We start from the raw sequence: 21,182 nt of genomic DNA on the forward strand, positions 1-21,182 counted from the left end.
TCAGCCCCAGCCCTGATCCTTCCATTGCAGCAGGGCGGCCCACTTGGGGAGGACAGCTCTGGCACCTTTCTGTACCAGGCCTTCCTTTGGTCTCTCCCTCCTTCCTGGCACAGGCTCAGCAGTGCTAGGCACAACAGGGTTGCCCCTCATTGTCTGGGGGCATCAGAATAACCTAGTCAGGCCTGTGCGCCCCGAACATGGGCCCCAGCACCAGGGGCCCTCCCCAGCATGTACACACCCAGCTGTCACAAAGACCCTGCCCCTCCCCCGGGCACTGTGTCTCCCCCAAACATACCATCTCCTTTCTGGGTCTCATGTTCACCTCGATGTCACTCAGGTCTGTTTCGGGGTCTGGGACTGCACTGTGCTCCCAGCATTATGGGCACTGTGCATCTGGCTTCCTGGGGGTTGTGGTCTGTGCCAGGCAGCAAGGGGCCACTCTCTGTGCTGCAGTGTGTGCCCCTGTCAGGCACTGCCCCCCTCCCCCCTGCAGCATGTGGTCACTGCCAAGCAGTAACTCAGCCTCCATATCCGTCTCTTGCTGGCACCATTAAAGACGTCCTGTGAATGGGTGTGTGTGTGGTGGGGGGGGGAACCCACGCACCTGTCCATCTGGGGCAGGGCCCATGCGCTGCACTGGCTGGAGCTTCCCAGCCATCCCCTGTGCCCCCCCACTCCCGGCTGTGGGAGCACGTGGCTTTAGGCACAGTTGAGGGTGACCCACCGTTGGTGTCTTCATGGCTGTGCTGGGTCTGGCGGGGGTGTGCAGGGGCGTGGGCCTCACTGTCGGGGGAGCTTGCACCGCTGTCGAGCTGTCCCACGGGGGGAGGCCACGGCAAGTCTTTGATCACTTTGATCTCAACTGGACAGAGGCAGCAGAGAGAGAGAGAGAGAGCATGAGCTGGCTGGAGCTGTCCTGGCATCCAGGGTCTGGAGGAGGTGGGCAGGAAGTGGTGTGAGGAGAGCGGAGGGTTGGGGGACACAGCCACATGGCCATTCTGAGTCCCCATGTGCCCTGCCCCACACTTGGCTTCCAGCTCCTCTCTGCAGGCTGGCACTCCCAGGCTGGTCAAGGCTGCAAACCAGGGCCTGTCCTAGATGCCAGTGTGCAGGGCAGTGCCCAGAGGGGGAGGGTGGAGGCACAAGGGGAGTCACGGGAGATTCCTGGATCTTCCTGCTGCGCCGAGGGGCTGGGGCCTGTGCAGTTGCTAGGGCAGCGCTACACATACCTGAGAGTCCTCAGCAAACTGCCCTGCAGCACCCACAGCCTGGCAGCAGCTGCGCCATTACAGACCAGGGCAGGGGGGCAGAGCCAGGGACAGATCGTCGGTGTCCCAGCACACCACACGTCTGGCTCTTGCAGCACTGTGGTCCCTGGGCGGGAGCGTCTGGCCACCCACACTCAGTGTCCCCAGCTGAGCCCCTGCATCCACCCAGGCTCTTGCCAGAGAGCAGGGGACACCCAGCCCCTAAATCCCATTCTGGACAGACCCAGCACCCCCTGCATTGCACCCACCCTTCCCAATCACCTCATCCTCCATGGCAGCCTTGTGGCCTCTCCTGGAGCTCAGCACAGACAAGCCCACCCCTCCTCCCACCTGGCTGGCGCCCATCCACATTCCTACCATGCTCCCCCTGCTGGGGCCCTGCCCTCTCCACAGCTCAGCAGCTCCCAATGCAGCCAGCCCCTGGAGCACTCCTGTCTGCCCCTCCCGCCTGCAGCCCAGGCTGGCCACTGGCCCGTAGCTCCCTGGGCAGGTGGGGGGGTGCACCTGACTCCCTGGACTCCCTCCCCTTGACCTGTCCCACCCAATTCCATCTCAGCACCTCTTGAATCCTATCTCAGAGCATGCCATGCCCATCTCTCAATCTCCCGGCTGGCTTCCCCTCTTCCCAGGTTCTTCCTACCCCAGTTTTCCCAGATAGCCAAGGAGGATTGTGCTGTAGTGCTCATGGCTGGTGCATGGCTGCTGTGGGTCAGCAGAGTGGGCAGCAGGATTGGGCTGCACCCTAGCCCCGAATGATGCCCTCTCTCCAGGGAAAGTGCAGTGGCCCAGGAAACATGGCCATGCCCATGGGATGGCTCAGGGTTAGTGCCGAGCCCTCAGCTCCTTGTGGGTGCAGAGCCTGGTGCTAAGGGAGTGAGCACAGAGCAAGCACTATCACACACATCGAGCTCAGCTGAACGAGCAGAGCCCCAGGGGATGTGCCACAGCAGCTCCTGCACAGCACGGGACCAATCCTCTCCTGCCACCCCAGGCTGCTGTTACAATGTGCCATGCCAGCCCCACATCGCTCCTCCAGATAATCAGGGACAGCAGCAAGCCAGCTCATGCCCAGGATGCCAGCCCTTGCACAGCCTGGGCACAGGGGAAACCGCCCCAACCCTTTTACTGACATCTCTGCAGGGGACTTTCCTTGGGGGGCACTGCTCCAGGACCCTGGGGCAGGGATGTACAGGCAAGTGGGGCACAGCTCCCACTGCTCCCCACTGTCCTGTCGGCCCAGGGCAGGAGGAGGGCACTCGCCCAGCTCCTTGGCTGCCAGTAGCATGAGGTGCAAGGGACATGGAGGCCCCACCCAGGTCCACTGCTATGGCCAGCTGGTCAGGAGGGAGAGGCGCCATGTCCCCCACCCCAACGCAGTGCACAGGGAGAGGTGCTTGCAAAGCCAGACAGAAAGTGCCTGATTTGGGGTGTTTGATTGGGCAGTACAGGCACTAGGTTATATCCTCAGTAGGGCATGCAGTGAAGCACCTGTTCTGCCCACGCTGTGGGGAGTGGGATGGGTGCAGGCCCAGTGCCAAGGGGAGGGCGTCGCCCCACTTCCTCACCAAGGCCTGGACAAAGAGTGGATGTCCACCAGGGAGATGGGCTGTGGGGACCCAGAGAGAGAAGGGGATGGGGTTCTCAAGCAAACCCAGGGAAGCTGGGGCGTTTCCAGTGAAGCTGAGTGCAGGAATCAGTGTGGCTGGTCCTGAGCTCCAACTCTGGCTCATGCCCGATGCCACTGGCACCCCGCGCCAGAGAGGGGTGCCCAGGCCCAGGCAGCCTTGGTCCCCATCACTCACTCACATGCCCTGGCACAGCTGAGCTATTGCAATTAAACTGCAGCTAAGATAAGAGCCGGGCAATTAGCGAGCACTGCTGGGGGAGCCGGGCGCTAATGCGCTGCATGGATTTCCCCATTAGCCAGCCCAAATGCAATCAATCCCCAGCAGGGAGATAACTGAGGGCGGCAGGGCTGGGACTCCCAAACCGAAGGCCCAGAGACAGCCCAGGGCAGGGAAGCCCAGGATGGGGAGCTGCGGATGTCCTGCCCTTGGGGCAGTAGCAAGCACTATGCAGGGAAGAAGGGAACAATAACATGGCAGCCAGCAGGGCCCTAGGGATCTGCCACCTGCCCCCAGCACCACGGGGGGCCACGATCAGCCAGGTGGAACATGCAGGAATTGGTTCCCAGGGAGGCCCAGAGCAGACCGGCAGCTTCACCGCGGAGACTGCCAAAAAGTTTCCTTGCCAGGTCCCAAGTGCAGGATTCCCATGCGAGTGGCATGGGTGCCCATGCCCCGCCGCTGGAGGCCTCAGAGCCTCACTAGGAACCCTGAACACTGAGTCAAGCAGCAGAAGGCAATGAGTGTGCACGTGAGCCCAGGGGCAGGGCAGGGCAGGCTGGAACTGCCCCATGCCACACAGATGAGGGGGGGCACGGGGAGCCCCTAGGGATGGGGTTCCTGGAGCACAAGACCCAGTGGGGTTCTGGCAGGGTGAGGCCTTTCCCCCTGACCCAGCAAGGATGCCCCTCTCCCACCCAGGGCAGCTAAATCGCATACCCTGGCCCTGCCCCCCTCACCTGCAAACGCCTTGGAGATGCGCTCCTTCTTCCACTCCCAGGGCTGGTCGTACTCCTCGGGTGGGCGCTCATCATCCTGGGGCAGCCGCGACTCCCGGGGCCGGGCACAGGATGAGCGCTCGCTGTCTGGGGGTAGCCCATTGGGCACCGGCTCATAGGGTGTGTCGTACAGGGGCAGCGGCTGGCCAGGGGCCTCGAGGGAGCCCTTCAGGCGGATCTCTGGCAGGAGGGAGAAGGGAGAACACCATGAGCTCCTTTCCAAGACCTGACCATGTCACTGACGGGCTGAGCGCCCCACCCCGCATGGCATAGGGCTCCACCATTGGCTGAAGTCACAGCTTGCCAAGCCCCCTCCACGCTGGGCCAGGGCTGACACCTGCACTGCCAGGGCTGGGGCTGGAGACAGAGACCCAGACAACATGAGAGGTACTCTGGGGCATTGGAGACATTTCGCTAAACAAGACTGAGTCTCAGAACCTGCCAGCACATAAGGGAGTTATCTGTGACCTGCATGGGTGCCCTGAAAGTCCCTGTGACCCACATCCCAGCCCCTGATCCCAAGGTTCCCATGCTCCAACCCTGCTTCCCATAATCCTCAGCCTGCAAGGCAAAGAACCCTGCACACACCTTCCAGAGAAACCAGGAACTGTAGAGAGGAACGACTGGCCCTGGAAGAAGATTCAGGGTTTTTTCCTCATAGATTCTAAGGCCAGCAGGGACTATTGTGATCATCCAGTCTGACCTCCTGTATAGCACAGGCCAGAGATCTGCCCCATCATAGTTCCTAGGGCAGATCTCCTAGAAGAACATCCAATCTTGATTGAAAAATTGACAATGATGGAGAATCTATCACGGTCCTCGGTAAGTTGTTCCAATGGTTAATGACTCTCACTGATAAAAATTTACACCTTATTTTCAATCTGAATTTGTCTAGCTTCAACTTCCAGCCATTGGATGGTGTTAGACCTTTCTCTGCTAGATTGAAGATCCCATTATTAAATATTTGTTCCCCATGTAGGCACTTATAGACTGTGATCGAGTCACCTCTTAACCATCTCTTGGCTAAACTAATCAGATGGAGCTCCTTCCATCTATCCTTACAAGGCAGGTTTCTAATCCTGTAATCATTCTCCTGGCTCTTCTCTAACCCCTCTACAACCTATCAACATCCTCCTTGAATTATGGGCACAAGAACTGGACACAGGATCTCAGAAGTGGACACACCAGTACCAAACACAGAGGCAAAATAACCTCTCTGCTCCTACCTGAGATTTCCATTTCTGCATCCAAGGATAACATTAGTCCTTTTGGCCACAACATCACACTGGGAGCTCATGTTCAGCTGATTATCCACCACACCCTCCAGATCTTTCTCAGTCACTGCTTCTCAATATACAGCCCCCATCACACAAATACAACCCATATGCTTTGCTCCCGGATATATCCATTTACATTTAGCCATATTAAATGCATATTGTTTGCTAGCGCCCAATTTACCAAGCAACCCAGATTGCTCTGTATCAGTTACCTGGTCCTCTGTTATTTACCACTCCCCTAATGTGTGTGTCATCTGCAAACTCGACCCATGATGATTTTATGTTTTCTTCCAAGTTATTGATAACGACGATAAATAGTGTAGGGCCAAGGACCAATCCCCTACTAGAAACACACCCAACTGATGACAATTACTAGTTTACAGTTACATTTTCAGACCGATCAGTTGGCCAGCTTTTAATTAATTCAATGTGTGCCATGTTATTTTATAGCTTTCTAATCCAAAGGTCATGTGGTGTCAAGTCAAATGCCTTACAGCAGTCTAAGCACATTCACGTCAACACCGGCACCTTCATCAACCAAACCAATGATCTTATCAAAAGAAGATATCAAGTTAGTGTGACAGGGATCAATTTCCCATAAACCCATGTTATATTACCCAGCGAGCAGTCCCCTGGGGATGCCCAGCCCACACCAGTGTCAGTGAATTGACACCTGGCTCTGCAGGTGGAAGCATGGGACAACCCTGGTGTCACTCTGTGCAGAACGACACATTTGTGTCAGACCGTGCTGCCCGTCCGTGGTGCTGCGAACAGAGCCAGGGGCACAACTCAAGCTTCAGCATCTCTCCATGGTGCAGGGCAAAATGCTGGCTACCAGGGGTCTGAAATACACTTGTGGCCCCGTCCCTTGGCTCTAGCGTGCTCTCTGAGGTCAGAGGTGGCATGTTCACCCACTATGGAGCATGGGCAGCCACAGTGCAGGCAGGCATAGCCATGGCAAGCAAAGTGCACCTCTGCTTTCCCCTGTCCTGTGCCAGGCCCAGGAGCGTCTGCAGGTTCAAACAGGGAGGCAATTCTAGACCTGTCATCAATGCTGCAAGGTCCCAGATTCCAGAGCAAAGGTCTCCGTGTAGATGCCCCAGGGCATCTGGGGCACAGTGACCCGGGGCAAATAGTGCCAATTGGGCCCCAAGCCCAGGCTGCTCAGCACAGCGCCAAGAGGCAGAGCTCTGCCAGGGAGGAGGAGAGGGGCCTACGTCCCTAGTGCACTTGCAGTTGCCAGAGTGAGTTCACTCCAGGGGACCAGCAGTGTGTCTGGGCTGTAGGAGACAGGCTGGGTAGGGGCAGCAGGCGAGAAAAGGCCTGTGCATACAGGTAAGAGGGACCAAATGAACATAGAGCAGCTGTCTCAATCTCCAGCCAGCCAGTGCCCTGAATGCAGATCCCTCCCCTGGTTTGTCACCCGAGCACTGCAGGCAAAGGCAATAGTCATGTTTGACCCATGTCACCAGGCAGCACTGACTGACCATGTTAGCCAAAGCATCCCCAATAAAAATCGCTGACAAAGTTGCCCTGATTTATTAAGTTAGTAGTAATTTGTCTGATGAATTAAAGTAGTAAATGAGATGGATATGTTTCAAAATCATGATGCTCTATTACAGGGCTGCTTGCTAGCAAATTATTCAACGGTCTCTGTGCTGTTCCCTCTAATTGCTTAGTGGACGGATGTACAGCTGTTCTTTGTACGAGTGAGGTATGCAAGGATGTGAGTAAATAAGAGAGGCCAGCTGAGCTGATGAGCCTAATTGCAAGAAGAAGGGAGTGAGAAAATAAGATGCCAGTCACAGCATATTGCCTTATCCCCTTTTTAAAAAGATTCGTGTGCTTCTTATAAGCATAACAACCAGGGCTGCCCATGGAATGGGGGTCTCCCTCATTGCAGCACAATCCTGGTACATTGCAGTGCAGCATATCAGTCCATGGGGCCCTGTGACGAAGCGGGAATGTTCTTAATGTTTTCTCTGAATACTATGTGTGCTTCAGTTTCCCCTATGTATTACTCAAGTATCTGTTGTGGGATAAGGGTGTGTGATCGTTGCAGAGACCCCAAGAGGGCAGGTGTGATTGCTAACTGGCTGCCTGGGCACAGAGAGTGGCCAACACTCTGTATCCTGGCAACTGATGGTTGGGTCCCCTCCTCTGCAAGGAACCAGCCAAAGGTTGGAGAACAAAAAGACCAGGTGACCGGGTTGCCCTGGAAAGAGACAAAGGATGGGGGCAGGGCAGCTGGGCATGACTGAGGCTGGACTGGTGGAAACTGATCGGTTTCCTGGTTTGAGACTTTAGGGGGAGGGGAGCCCAGGGCTCTGCCCCCCAGGGACGACTCCAGGCCCCAGCACACCAAGAGCATGGTTGGGGTGGCATGCTGTGGGGGGCACTCTGCCGGTCGCTGGGAGGGTGGCAGGAAGCTCCGGAGGACCTGCTGCAGGCATGCCTGTGGACGGTCCGCTGGTCCCGTGGCTCCGTTGGACTTGCCGCACGCGTGCCTGCGGGAGGTCCACCAAAGCCGCGGGACTAGTGGACCGCAGAACCAGTGGACCATCCGCAGGCATGCCTGCGGGAGGTCCACCGGAGCCGCCTGCCGCCCTCCCGGCGACCGACAGGGCGCCCCCCGCGGCATGCCGCCGTGCTTGGGGCGGCGAAATGTCTAGAGTTGCCCCTGCTGCCCCGCTCCCTCAAGACAGACTTTACTGAATGTTTCTGATTTTTGTGCTAACAAGATCTGTTCTACGCTGTGTCCCGTTGACTAATAAACCTTCTGTTTTACAACACTGGCTGACAGTCACTGCTGACTGTGACATTGGGGTGCAGGTAGGGTGACCTGGTGTCTGGATTTTGACTGGAACACCCGGTTGAAAAGGGACCCTGGCAGCGCTGGCCAGCACCTCCACCTGGGCTGTTAAGTGTCCAGTTGGCGGTGCTGTGGTGCTAAAGCAGGCTAGTCCCTACCTCCAGCTTTGTCTCTGTGCTGCAACCCGGAAGCGACCAGCAGGTCTGGCTCATAGGTGGGGGAGCCACAAGGCTGTCCCCGCCCTGAGAACTGGCTCTGCACTCCCACTGGCAAGTTCCCGGAGCAGGGAAGACAGAGAAGAAGTGAACAATCCCAGCAAATGGCAAAGAGGGCAGAAGACCAGAGGAAAGGGATCATGGGGCCAGACAGGCACGAGCGACAGATGGACGGGTGACCAAGGCGGAGGGCCAGGCAGAGGCGAACAGAGATGTGCCAGAAAGGACACTGGACGTGACCCAGACAAACCCGTTTGCTGGAGGACACGGGGCTCTCTGATCTGGCCCCAGCCCCCAAAACAAGCCAGGTGCTACAAAGCACAGCGGATACCAGTCACTCCCACAACCACACGGGGCAGACAGTGTCCCCCATCCAACGCCGCAAGGACAATTACAACCCAAACATCCCCATGTTGTGGCATGTTGCTGTTCTGAAGGCTGCACGCTCCCAGCCATTGGCTGAACAGAGCTGGCTGGGAAGGTAGGTGTCATAAACAGATAGCTAAGGGTTAATGTTCTTTTACCTGTAAAGGGTTAACAAAGGGAACCAAACACCTGACCAGAGGACCAATCAGAAAACAAGATTTTTCAAATGTCAAGAGAGGGAAGTTTTTGGGTGGGTGTTCTTTGTCTTGGTTCAGTGGCCCTCTCGGCTCTGAGAGTGATCTCTCTATCTCCAGGCTTTCTGATCTTCTGTTTCCCAGTTGTAAGTACAAGGATAGTAAGACAATAGGTTTATATTGTTTTTTTTTGTATTTACATGTGTGTAGTTGCTGGAATGTTTTAAATTGTATTCTTTTTGGATAAGGCTGTTTATTCATTTTTTCTTTTAAGCAATTGACCCTGTATATTGTCACCTTGATACAGAGACCATTTTTATGTCTTTTTCTTTCTTTTTATATAAAGCTTTCTTTTTAAGACCTGTTTGAGTTTTTTCACCGGTTAAGGCTAAGGAACGAAAGAAGGGGGAAAATCTCTTTGTGTTAAATTTACTAAGCCTGACTTTGCATACTCTCTGGGTGAGGGGAGAGAGAGATTTGATCTCTCGGTACTTGTGTTTCAAGGACTTGAAGCAGGGAAAATCCTAGAGTACTCAGGGCGGGGAAATCTGGGAGGAGGTAAAGAGGGGGAAGGGAAGTGGGTTATTTCCCTTTGTGGTGAGGCTCAGGACATCTGAGTCTTGGGGTCCCCCAGGGAAGGTTTTGGGGAGACCAGAGTGGCTGGTGGCAGCGATATCAGATCCAAGCTGGTAATTAAGGTTGGAGGTTTCATGCTAGCTTCTCATGTTCTGAACTCTAAGGTTCAGATCTGAGTAGGAAAGTTATGACAGTAGGAGAGAGCAAATTCTCCTCCTCCTTTTTGCCAGAGGATCAGTCATGCCAACGGCGCAGGAGGCGTCATGAGAGCCCCAGGAGAGCACTGGTTCTCTGCACAGCATCGGGCCTTGTTTGGATCTGACCCAGTGAAATCGTTGACTACGCTGCTCTTCCAGCCTGCAGCCACATGGATCCCACTCGAGAGGTGCTTGCTCCGCTTGAACCTCAAGGGCAATCTGCACAAACAGGACCACTCGAGAAACCCTAGTTGCTGCCTGCATTGGCACGCAGTCCCATTTACTGAAAAACTAGGGCCAATGCTTTGGAAACAGAGAACGTGAACAGATGGTGCTTCCCTGGAGGAACATATGCTGGAGAGCTTGCCAAGAAGAGAATTCCCCCTTCAGGTCCCATCCTTGCACCCCCGCTGCATCTCGCCGGTGCTAGCACAAAACAATTTCCCCTCCCAGGAGCAGTTCAAATGTTCCCAAGCTGTGTGGGGCTAGGAAGCCACCTGACAGCAGTGCAGCGAGCAGGGCTGGAATACACTCTGGCATGCAGGTCCAGCATGCTAACGTCCATAAGGGGTCACACACTCACTGGCCTCTCCTGAACCCTGCTTTCAAACTATAAGCTTCCCTGACCCTAGTTCCTGGGGGTCTGGCGGCCTGTCTTCTGGTTGTTCAGAAGGAGCAGGAGGGTCCATCCACCTCCAACCCCAGCCAGCAGTCACCTGTGCCTGTGGAACTCAGGGTCAAACTACCATCATTCCTCCTGTTGCATCTCATCCTTCAGTCTCTACTGAGCATCCGTCCCTCGCCAGTCCGAAGGGAATGCTGCCACTGCCAGTGGGGCAGCATTGGGTGGGACACACCCAGCGCCAGTCACACAAGGCAGAGCTCTCAGAGGTCTCCAGCTGTTACAAAACACCTCCACCTTCCTTTTAGGCTTCCCAACACCTCTCCCTCACTAGCAATTCTGCAGCTGTACAGGTCCCTTCATGGCACCTTCTCCTGGCCACATGAGAGGCCCTAACCTGGGGAAACGACCACAGCTGGAACCACAACATCATTAGCGGCCATGGGAATGTCCATTGCCCTTTTACATGGCATGAAGAGGGTGAGTTTCTGAGATCCTGGTATCAGGGGCCAAATGCATGTTAATGACCCTGCGCAGGCAACCAGCCTTGCCTGGTAGGACATGGACCAACGCCCCTTTCTGCAGATGAACTCCAAAGCTTGGAGGGGGAGCAAATAACAGGCATCTGGGTCCCAGCAATGGCCCCGTGTGACACTTGTCAGGGTTACCACAGATCGGAGGTGAACTGCTACCACCTCTTCACAGCAGGAGGGAACTGTCTGTGCCCTCTCGCCTCCAAGGAAACTCTTCCCAGCCATTGGCTGCAGGCCACACAGGCACTTCACTCCAGGCCCCTCTTTCTCTCTGCAATGTATACCCCGCTCTGTTACACTCGCATGGCCAGTCCCCCTTCTTCTGGGCGCCCGCAAGGTACACCGACCCGCTGCCTTTGCGGAAGCGGCACTCCCCACTTCACCAGCTTCAGCTCAGTTCAACATCTCCTCAGCACGAGGCACTCAGACATCTCTCTGGTGACGATAGTTTAAGAGAGCTCGAAGTGCAGATTCAAAATAAAGGTGAGGAAAAAATCTGGACAAATCAGGTTCCAAGTAAAAGAAAAACATATGATGCAAACTAGCACCTCCTCTTATTAACAAGTTCCTTTCCTGTCTGCTCTGGAATTTCTCACCACAACCGATTCTGAACAGCTCTTGTCTGCGAGGCTGGGAGCCAGCGCGCCTGAGATGGCTCTCGCTAGCAGAGTCACCTCAGTGGATAACGCCTTGTGCTCTTTGTCTCCTCTTACACAGTGACAAACTGTTGTCCTTCGACCCGAGGTCGACGGGGAAGATATTCTATGTTATGTAGCTCTAAAATTGTTGCAGCTTTCAGCAGAGACCACACCCAGACCTTTCAGTAACACTGAAAACACGGTGAGATCCAGAGGTAATATACCCACCTGGGCAGGTCTGTGTCACTCCCCTACACATGTTGGGAACCCCAAGAGCTCGCAGCTGCCACCCTCCTGTGCACTGCTTGGGCAGCAGCCCACTCTCCCTGCCAGCAGCCCCGATATCTGTTTTACCAACATCAAAGCAGTTGGCTACTGACCGGGAACAACTGGGAGCTGGGGCTTCGCCATGGTAACAGCCATGCACATCCCCTCAGAGGAGGACCCTTGTGTTGATACTTGGAGCTGCAGCTCTGGGGTGGGGCTGGGGGGCACAGCACAGCTGTGAAGGGCAGTGGCCTTCTGCAGCCCCTGCTGCTCATCCCAGCTCTGCCCCATGAGCCCCCTCAACCTGCCCCTGCTGCTCATCCCGGCTCTGCCCCAAGAGCCCCCCCAATCCGCCCCTGCTGCTCATCCTGGCTCTGCCCCCAAGAGCCCCCTCAATCTGCCCCTGCTGCTCATCCCAGCTCTGCCCCATGAGCCCCCTCAACCTGCCCCTGCTGCTCATCCCGGCTCTGCCCCAAGAGCCCCCCCAACCCGCCCCTGCTGCTCATCCCAGCTCTGCCCCATGAGCCTGCCAAGCCCATACTTGCTTGTCGCCCAGGCCAAGAAACATTGCTCCACCAACTGCAGCTGGTCTAGGAATACATCAAGGAGCATCTGCCTAGGTGCATGTGTCTCCCCTGGGGGTGGCTGTCTAGGGTGGCACCATCACGGTGATCAGCAATCCCACCCAACGGCACCCAGCTGCAGGATTGGCAGGGGTCAGTATCCCAGCGCCCAGCAGAGACTCCTGTGTGCTGCTTTCAGCTGTTTGAACATGGCCTGAGCTCCTGGGAACCAGATGAATGATAGGATGCAACAGGAGGAACAATGGGAGCTTGTTTCAGAGTCTCACACAGCGCTGGCAGGCACCCCGCAATGTGTGAAAACCAGCCAAAACACACAGAGCCTGGAAGCAGCACTTTGCGCCCCCCCACCCGAGTGCCCTGCGCCCGAACCAAACTAGCACTGCACTGCATGGACACAGCAGTCCCCGTGCAGAGTGGCTAAACAGGGCATGCCTGGCAGCACAGGCTCTGCCCATCGGGCTAGCTATAGCTGTGGTAGGAAAGCCGTACACCAGACCAGGGCAGCTTCACCTGCAGCGAGAGCCAAAGTCGATGCAATGCCAAGGTCCCTTCTCCCCTGCAGCCCAGCACAGGCCCTTGTCCCAGGCTGCGTGAAGAGAGGTCAGCAGGGACAGCCTGGAGACGGTGAAGTTCAACAGCACTGCTCCCACGGTACAAAACACTGCCCTTACCAGCCATCATCTTCTGGGCTTCGTAGGGCTCCATGTACCCATCATTTTCTGCCACCTTCTCCTGCCCCAGCTGGCCACTGGCTGCTTGCTTGGCATCAAAGGGATCTGCATAGTCCTCGAGGACAATCACCTGCCAGCAGGGAGGAGACGAGAAGGGTTAGAGACCTGGACCCCGCAACAGCCTGCCCCACTCTGCCTAGCATGGACACTCCCCAAGGAGTGAGTAAACTCCTCAGGCTGGGTAAACTCTCTATGCCCGCACAGGTCACAAAGAGAGCAGCGGGCCCCAATAAATATGCTCATGGGCCATTGGCCAGCGGGCTGCTGAAATGTCCAAGTCAGTTCCTGGCAGCTGGGCAGCTGCCCTCTCCTGCTCCATTCCAGCTGCCCAGCATTTCTCTATTGAAGGTCGCAACCTGCCCCTGCCTCTCAGGGCCACAGGGTCTCCCACCCACTATGGGAACCAAGCAGGGTGGGGCAGTGAGTGCAGTATAGAATGAGAGACGCCACCAGCAGTGTTCATACCAGCCCTGCTGACGGTACACGGGATCAGGAAGCTAGCCGCCGGGGAGAGTCCCTGGGGAGGGAGAGGGACAGGGTCTAGCCTCTAAATGATCAGTGTCCAGCAGAGCTCCCCAATCCCTACAGTATCTCAGTGCCCACGGGGGGATGGGGGCAGCGGAGAAGCCTTGGAACATCCTGTCCCCTGCACATTAATATGTTTGTCTCTCTCCATCCCTGCAAATAAAAGGTACTTCTACTCAAAGGCTTGGCTCACTTCCACTGGCTCTGCCACCCCAGTGCTAGTGATGTGGGGAGCTCTGCTGGAGACAGGCTCTGGCTCACACCACTAGCCACGATCCTGGCCCGGGGAAGTCACTGGCCAAATGCCCAAGATGTCCCTAAGCCCCGCTTGGAGCAGACTAAACCTCTGTCCAGCATGGAGTGAGCTGGTGAATGACAGGGGGTAGGGGGCCTGGGCAGGTCTGCATGGCCTGGAGAACAACCAGCAAAGTGCTCAGCGCACCAGGGATCTAACAGGTAATGGATCAGGAACCGCCAAGCGCACAGGCACAATCGTGGGCAGAATACACCTATCACCCATTGATCTGGCCAGGAGCCAGGCTGGCTCCATGAACCAAGTGGCAGGGCAGATCAGGACACTTTGCAGCCAGCCTGCATTTCCAGATGCCAGCCAGGGGCCCCAGCCGTGAGAACCACCCAGCCTTTGTCCCCCAGCAAATCGGGCTTGGAGACCAAACAGATGAAGACACTTTTATTAATCAGATGCTCACTGATAACACAACTGTCAATCACACAGTACCAGCACTGGGCTTTCCCGAGCACACTCACTACAGCGCTTACCTGCCTGGGGGTGTGCAAGGCTGGGTTACTGACCGACCTACCATGGGGGGCTGCAGCACCAGGAGCTGGGCAAGTTATCTTGTGCAAGTCTGGAAAGACACATGTGCATGCACACCTTGCCACTGCCCCACAACAGACACAATGCACAGTCGTCCTGCACACACTGGGGGGCAGGCAGCCCCACATCAAGAGTACTGCAAACACCAGTTAGGAGAGGTGGCAGGTCAACAATGCTCTCGCTGGATATTTTCCAGGGCTCCCTCCAGACCAGCTCAGAATATCCCAGCATTTGCACCACTTCGGGACAAGTAGGTATGAATTGGCCTCATGACAAAGGCAGCACAGCCCGTGAATGTGTTTTTATTTGCATCCCTGGGCAGCAAGAAGGTGGGAGATGTGGGAGCTCCCAGCCCCGGAGTTCTGGATAACACAGACCAGAGAGCCCACAAGGGGAGGGTATTCGGAAAGACAGTCCAAGAGTTTTATCTGCAACAGAAGAGATGGCGGGACACCCAGGAACCAAATTACAGGGACAGAGCCAAAGAACCAGCCAGCCAGAGCCTTGCCAAAGGGCACTCCTAGCAGCACCTGAAGGGCAAGAACAGGTAAGAGATAGGGGAATTACAAGGGGGTTAACTAGGATGGATTTGAAGCTGGGAACCTGTAGGCTAATTAGGAAGGGGCGCTCTGTGCCAGGAGGCTGCAGAAAACTGCACTAGGCAAGTAATGGAAGCCACATGGCTTGGGATCCTTAAACTCAGACAAGCCAGTGTGCTGTGGGGCCAGATTCTGCCCTGGGCTCTGGCCAGCTCAGGCATCGCCTGCTACTTGGAGCAGGCCCCACCGCACTAGCCCCTCAGGCAGCTGCCACTTGTTGCCTGCACAACAAAACCAACAGCTGCTAAGCCCAGGCAGAGCTCAGCATGTGGGGGCCACAAGCCTCGCTCCTAGACACAGAGGCGGGGGAGACGCTATCTTAGTGTGAGGGAGGGGACAGGAGCCTGAGCCCCACATTATTCCTGGCAGGGGCTGAAAGCCCTGGCTGTTCCCTCCGCTCTCCTAAGGGTGAGGCTCTTGCAGAGCTCCACTGAACACTACACCTGAAGGGAGGGCTGCTGCACAGCACAGACAGAGGAATCTCTGCCTCGGCACATGAAGCCTGGATTGGGGCAGGGGAATCCCAGGCTGAACGAGGGGCTGCAGACATGCCATTCTGCTCCAGACACTGCAGGCCCCCATCTCCTTCTCCTCACAGGCTGGCAGAACCCAGCGCACACAAGACAGGATCCCCACCTGCTAAGGTCTGTCTGCAAACTGCTGCATGGAGCAACAGGCCCACTGGGAACTCCCCTGCCACAGAGGCCTGTGCCACGAGACAGAACTGGGGGGCCTATGGGGTGGAGGGCAGGGCCCAGGCCCTGTGTCCAAAGACCACAGGGGCAGGCACAGTCAAGAGCAGTTGGAGCAGCCCTAGATGGAAAGGCGCATTCATCCCCTTAGCCACTGCACCAGGCTCAGCATATGGGGCCTGAGCAGCAGCCAGACCCCCTTGGGCTATAGCCTCAGTGGGTACAGCTGAGTCTTGAGCAGAATCCGATATCTGCGGCACTTCCAGACTGGCACTGATAATGGTGTTAAGCAACTCAGCTGCACCCCTCCACCAAACTCTAGCTAGCCAGACTGACGCCAAGCCCTGACAATGAACTGGGCTGGGCTGTGGAACCGTCACCACCACCCAGGAAAGGGTGGAAGCCCCCACCCATGTCCCCAGCACAGGAGACATGCAGGGACACACTGTAAGGCCCAGGGCCTGCCCAGGACCCAGGGAAGATGCGTGAGGTGGCAGCTGATGGGTCTATTCCAACTCTGGTTCTTCAGACCGCATCCGCCCTGGGAGCCAGCCAGTGCCCCCAGACATGGCATGCAATCTCCCCTCCTCAGACACCTGACACTGGGATCTCCTATCGTCCCAGGCAGAGGCTGGCTACAGGGGTCACACCAGTCCACGCACGATGCTGCACTGGCCTGCTCCAGGAGGCATATGGCTGCTTTGGGAGACACCCTGGATCTGCCCTTTGGACCAGGATTCACGATGGCTCAGGCAAGGCCATGCCCCTCCAGGGGAGGTCTAACATGGGATCCTCAGATGTGGGCTGAGCACAGGCCAGGGCTCTGTGCATGAAGTCCAGTTTCCTGCAGAGCCTTCCTTCAGTCAGAAGCCCACGCTCAGTACTGTCAGAACCCTGCCCCCTCCCTTTTGTCCCATGACCAGATGCCTCTGAAGAGCTCAACAAAAAGTGACCAGCCCCAGGGCCAAAAGGCCACACACTCCTGAGCCCAGATGGCCCCAACATCAGTCTGAAACCCCGCTCCGTCCCAAATCTGCCTCATCTTCCCACACCATGAATATGACTCGTCCTCCCTCTTAGGAAGATCGAACCCCATTGTCTCCCACCTCAGGGACTGTGCCGCCATCTTCCCAGACTCCTCCATTGTCCCCTGAGAGCTGTGCAGAGTGCAGGGTAGTATCTGACCTGCCTTGCCACCTCCACTGGCCCTCCGAACATGATGCGCTTCATTTCCACTTCTCATCTTCAGCTCCAGGTGCAGCATGCACTGGCCTCCCACAGTATCACCACTGCACAGTCACCTCAACCCCACAGAACTCACTGGATCTCCTACGGTATCATCACTGCACAGTCACCCCCGCCCCGCAGCACTCACTGGATCTCCTACGGTATCACCACTGCACAGTCACCCTAGCCCCGGAGCATTCACTGGATCTCTTGTGGTATCGGCTCTATGCTGTCATCCCAGCCCCACAGCACTCACTGGATCTCCTGCGGTGTCACAACTGCACAGTCACGCCAGACCTGCAACACTCACTGGATCTCCTACGGTATCACCACTGCACAGTCACCCCAGCCCCGCAGCACTCACTGGATCTCCTGTGGTATCGGCTCTGCGCTGTCATCCCAGACCTGCAGTGCTCACTGGATCTCCTGCTGCATCAGCACTAAGCGGTCATCCCTGCCCCCTGTGCACAGTGTCATATTTGTTCAAGCATTTCCACTTCAGATAGTTCCCTCCCTAGGGACCAATGCTGCATTCAGAGGATGCATGTGGATGAGGCCCCTGGGTGCCGCAGCGCCATCCCATGGTCACTTGCTGTGTGACACAGGCCTGGGCTAGTCACAGAGTCACGTGCATTCATTATAATCTGTTTAAAATAAACCCTTTTCCTCTTTCCTGTCCTGCGAACCGAGTAACAATAGCCAGAGCCTAGGAACATAGCAGGAAAGTGACCAGGGCCCCGCAGATGGGAATACCTCCCATGCTGTCCATTCTAAGCCCTGGAGCTCCTACCTTACCCACGAAGGGCCCCCAGCTCACCATGGGATTCACCGGTCCCAGAGCGCACAGGACATTCGCATTAGTGCAGGAAATGCATTTTCTGGCAGTGCAGGAATGTGTACATGCACACATGTTCTGTCAGTGATATGGCAAAACACAACAAAAAGGAGACTGACAATTTATTATTATTATTATAAACAATATCTTACATTTCTCTAGTGTTTTCCCTGCCAGACGATCATAAAGTCCTTTACGGAGAACAGCCAGGAATCATTCTACTCACAGCCATCACTGCTGCAATGTAGCCATGCCTGGGGAGGAGCACAGCCGCTCTTCAGCAGCACACCCCCCTTCCGAATAATCGGCCACATGTACATCAAAATGGAAGCTTGCGGCTAGGCTGCATGGCCACAAGTGGTCGGATGGAGCTGCAGCAGCGACAGGCTCTGGATCTAGAGCATCTGTGACTCGCTCTGTCTCTATCCAGAGAAGCAAAGATTGGCAGGAACAGCCCCCATTGTTCGGTGGTGGACTGAGGCGGCGATTTCACTTTAGAACTCTTGGGTGAATACCATCTGGTCCTGGTGACTTATCACTGTTTAATTTATCAGTTTGTTCCAAAACCTTCTCTAATGACACCTGTCTGGGGCTGTGTCACGGAGCAGGACTCACCCCTGTGGCGCCTCCTGCTGGTCGTCCGGGGAATTAGTGTTTCCAGCCTCTGGAGCACCCTCTGCAGGCTAGTGTCCCTCCTGGACCCCAGTGTCCCTTTCAGGCTGGGGTGCTGCTCCCTGACAGTACCCTCACAGATCTGAGTCTCTCCTACCTGGGGAACCCTCACCCGCTATCCCCACCTCACCTCAGTCTATGGGCACTGCCAGTTATCACCTAGCCCCCGTTCCCTGGGGCAGACTGCAGTGTAAATGCCACTCATCACTGGCAAGGGGGGTTTGGACCTGCTGCCCTCTGCAACCCCAGTACCCTTTCCTTGGCCTTTAACAAGATATGCAGTCTGGGGGATTTCTAGGCCAGAGCATCCCAACCCCTCTGGCGTTCCCCCAGCCTCGGTACCCTGCTTAGCTCCTAGCAACTAGGCACGTTCCCTTCCACATCTAGAGAGTGTCTGTGCTCCTGGCCCACTGCCCTCTTATAAGGGCCAGCTGGTCCCTGATTGGGGGATTGTTGAACTGCTGGTCCAAATATATTTATTATTCTTACTTTAACATAGAATTAAGCCTGCAGCCCCAGAGTTCTCTGTTCCCGGCAAGGGGGGTGGGGGCGGCTTCTCTCTGGCTTCGAAGCTGGAGAGAAGCCGCAGGCCGGCACCTGCCGGGGACAGAGAACACGGGCGCCCACAGCCTGCAGTCCCGGAGAAGCCGGAGATAAGCCGCAGCCCCCTGCCTGCTGGGGACAGAGAACTCCGGGGCTGTAGGCTGCGGGCGCCAGTGTTCTCTGTCCCTGGCAGGCGCGGGGCCGCAGCTTTTCTTTGGCTTCTCCGGGACTGCAGGTGCCGGTGTTCTCTGTCCCTGGCAGGCGCGGGGCCCCGGCTTCTCTCCCCTGCTGGGCACTAGGTGGGCACTGCGCCTGCTGGGGCCAGAGAACACCGGCATCCGCAGCTTGCAGCCCCGGAGTTCTCTGTCCCCAGGAGGCATGGGGCCATGGTTTCTCTCCGGCTTCGAAGCCGGAGAGAAGCTGCGGCCCTGCCCCTGCCAGGGACAGAAAACTGCACCCACAGCCTGCAGCTCTGGAGAAGTCGGAGAGAAGCCGCAGCCCCGTGCCTGCCGGGGACAGAGAACACTGGCGCCCACAGCCTGCAGCCCCGGAGTTCTCTGTCCCTGGCAGGCGCCGGGCCATGGCTTCTCTCCCCTGCTGGGCACTAGGCGGGCGCACATAAATGCCCCGGCAGACACCGTGGCGCCTGCAGGCACCGCATTGGGGACCACTGCTGTAGACAATGGATCGTGTGATGCGGTCTGGACGAAAGCTGGAGGCATGTAGGTAAGTATAGTGGTCAGTAGGTTTCCGGTACAGGGTGGTGTTTATGTGACCATTGCTTATGATCTCTGTAGCGCCTAGGAAGTGGACTTCTTGTGTGGACTGGTCCAAGCTGAGGTTGATGATGGGGTGGAAATTCTTGAAATTCTGGTGGAATTCCTCAAGGGAACTCCTTCCCATGGGTCCAGATAATGAAGATGTCATCAGTGTAGCACAAGTAGAGTAGGGGCAAAACACCCCCTATACTGGAAACCCACTGATCATTATACTTACCTACATGCCTCCAGCTTTCATCTAGACCACATTACCTGAACCATTGTCTACAGCCAAGATATAAGATACAACCACATTTGCTCCAATCCCTCAGAAAGAGACAAACACCTACAGAATCTCTATCAAGAGTTCTTAAAACTACAGTACCCACCTGGTGAAGTGAAGAAACAGATTGACAGAGCCAGAAGGGTACCCAGAAGCCACCTACTATAGGACAGGCCTAACGAAGAAAATAACAGAACGCCACTAGCCATCACCTACAGCCCCCAACTAAAACCTCTCCAGCACATCATCAAGGATCTACAACCTATCCTAAAGGACGATCCCTCATTCTCGCAGACCTTGGGAGACAGGCCAGTCCTCGCCTACAGACAGCCCCTCAACCTAAAGCAAATACTCACCAGCAACTACACATCACATATCATAAATATAAAGGGAAAGGTAACAACCTTTATATATGCAGTAACATAAAATCCCTCCTGGCCAGAGATACAGAATCACCTTACCTGTAAGGGGTTAATCAGTTCAATTAACCTAGTTGGCACCTGACCAGAAGGACCAATGGGGAAATAAGATACTTTCAAATCTGGGGGGGGGGGAGCGGGTGGGGGGAGGTTTTGTTTGTGCTCTCTTTCTTTGTTCCCTCTCGGGACAAAGAGAGAGACCAAGCAGGTAAACCAGCTCCTAAAAAGATCCTGAAATGATACATCTAAAATTACAGAAACTGTAAGTAATAGCAAGGAAATGCGTTAGATTATCTTTTGTTTTAGCTTGTGAATTTTCCCTATGCTAAGAGGTAGTTTTATTCTTGTTTTTTGTAACTGTAAAGTTGAGTCCAGAGGGGAGTCCTCTGTGTTTTAAATCTTTTATTACCCTATAAAGTTACCTTCTATCCTGATTTTGCAGGTGTGAATCTTTTACTTTTTTTTTTTATAATAAAGTTCTTCTTTTAATAACCTGATTGATTTTAGTGTCCTAAAGATAAAGGGGGTCCGGTCTGTACTTATATTAAAGGCAACTGGTATATTAGTCTCAAGCCTCCCCAGGAAAAAGGGTGAATGGGCTTGGGGGGATATTTTGGGGAAATAGGGACTCCAAGTGTTCCTTTTCCTGAATCTCTGTCTAAATCACTTGGTGGTGGTAGCAATACTGTCCAAGGACAAGAAAAGGATTTGTGCCTCGGGGAAGTTTTTAACCTAAGCTGGTACTTATAAGCTTAGGGGGTCTTTCATGTGGGTCCCTACCTCTGTACCCCAGAGTTCAGAGTGAGGAGGGAACTCTGACACCACACAACAAAAACATCAACACAGGAACCAAACCCTGCAACAAACCCGGATGCCAACTCTGTCCAC

General features: G+C 55.5%; 1 protein-coding gene across 3 annotated transcripts in view; it reads right to left on the reverse strand.

Moving 5' to 3' along the window:
* SHF (Src homology 2 domain containing F) overlaps positions 1 to 21,182 on the reverse strand; it is a 62,721-nt gene that overhangs the window by 20,088 nt on the left and 21,451 nt on the right. For all 3 annotated transcript variants that reach the window (XR_004002438.1, XM_030578817.1, XM_030578816.1), the window contains exons 2-4: positions 12,844 to 12,973; positions 3,853 to 4,071; positions 725 to 862 (exon numbers count right to left, since the gene is read on the reverse strand). Coding sequence is in view for 2 of the 3 variants with exons in the window: in XM_030578817.1 (XP_030434677.1) it covers positions 725 to 862; positions 3,853 to 4,071; positions 12,844 to 12,973 (487 nt within the window). In the remaining variant the exon portion in view is untranslated. The remainder of the gene's footprint in view (positions 1 to 724; positions 863 to 3,852; positions 4,072 to 12,843; positions 12,974 to 21,182) is intronic.

The sequence above is a fragment of the Gopherus evgoodei genome, chromosome 10 (assembly GCF_007399415.2).
Source record: "Gopherus evgoodei ecotype Sinaloan lineage chromosome 10, rGopEvg1_v1.p, whole genome shotgun sequence".
NCBI lineage: Eukaryota > Metazoa > Chordata > Testudines > Testudinidae > Gopherus > Gopherus evgoodei.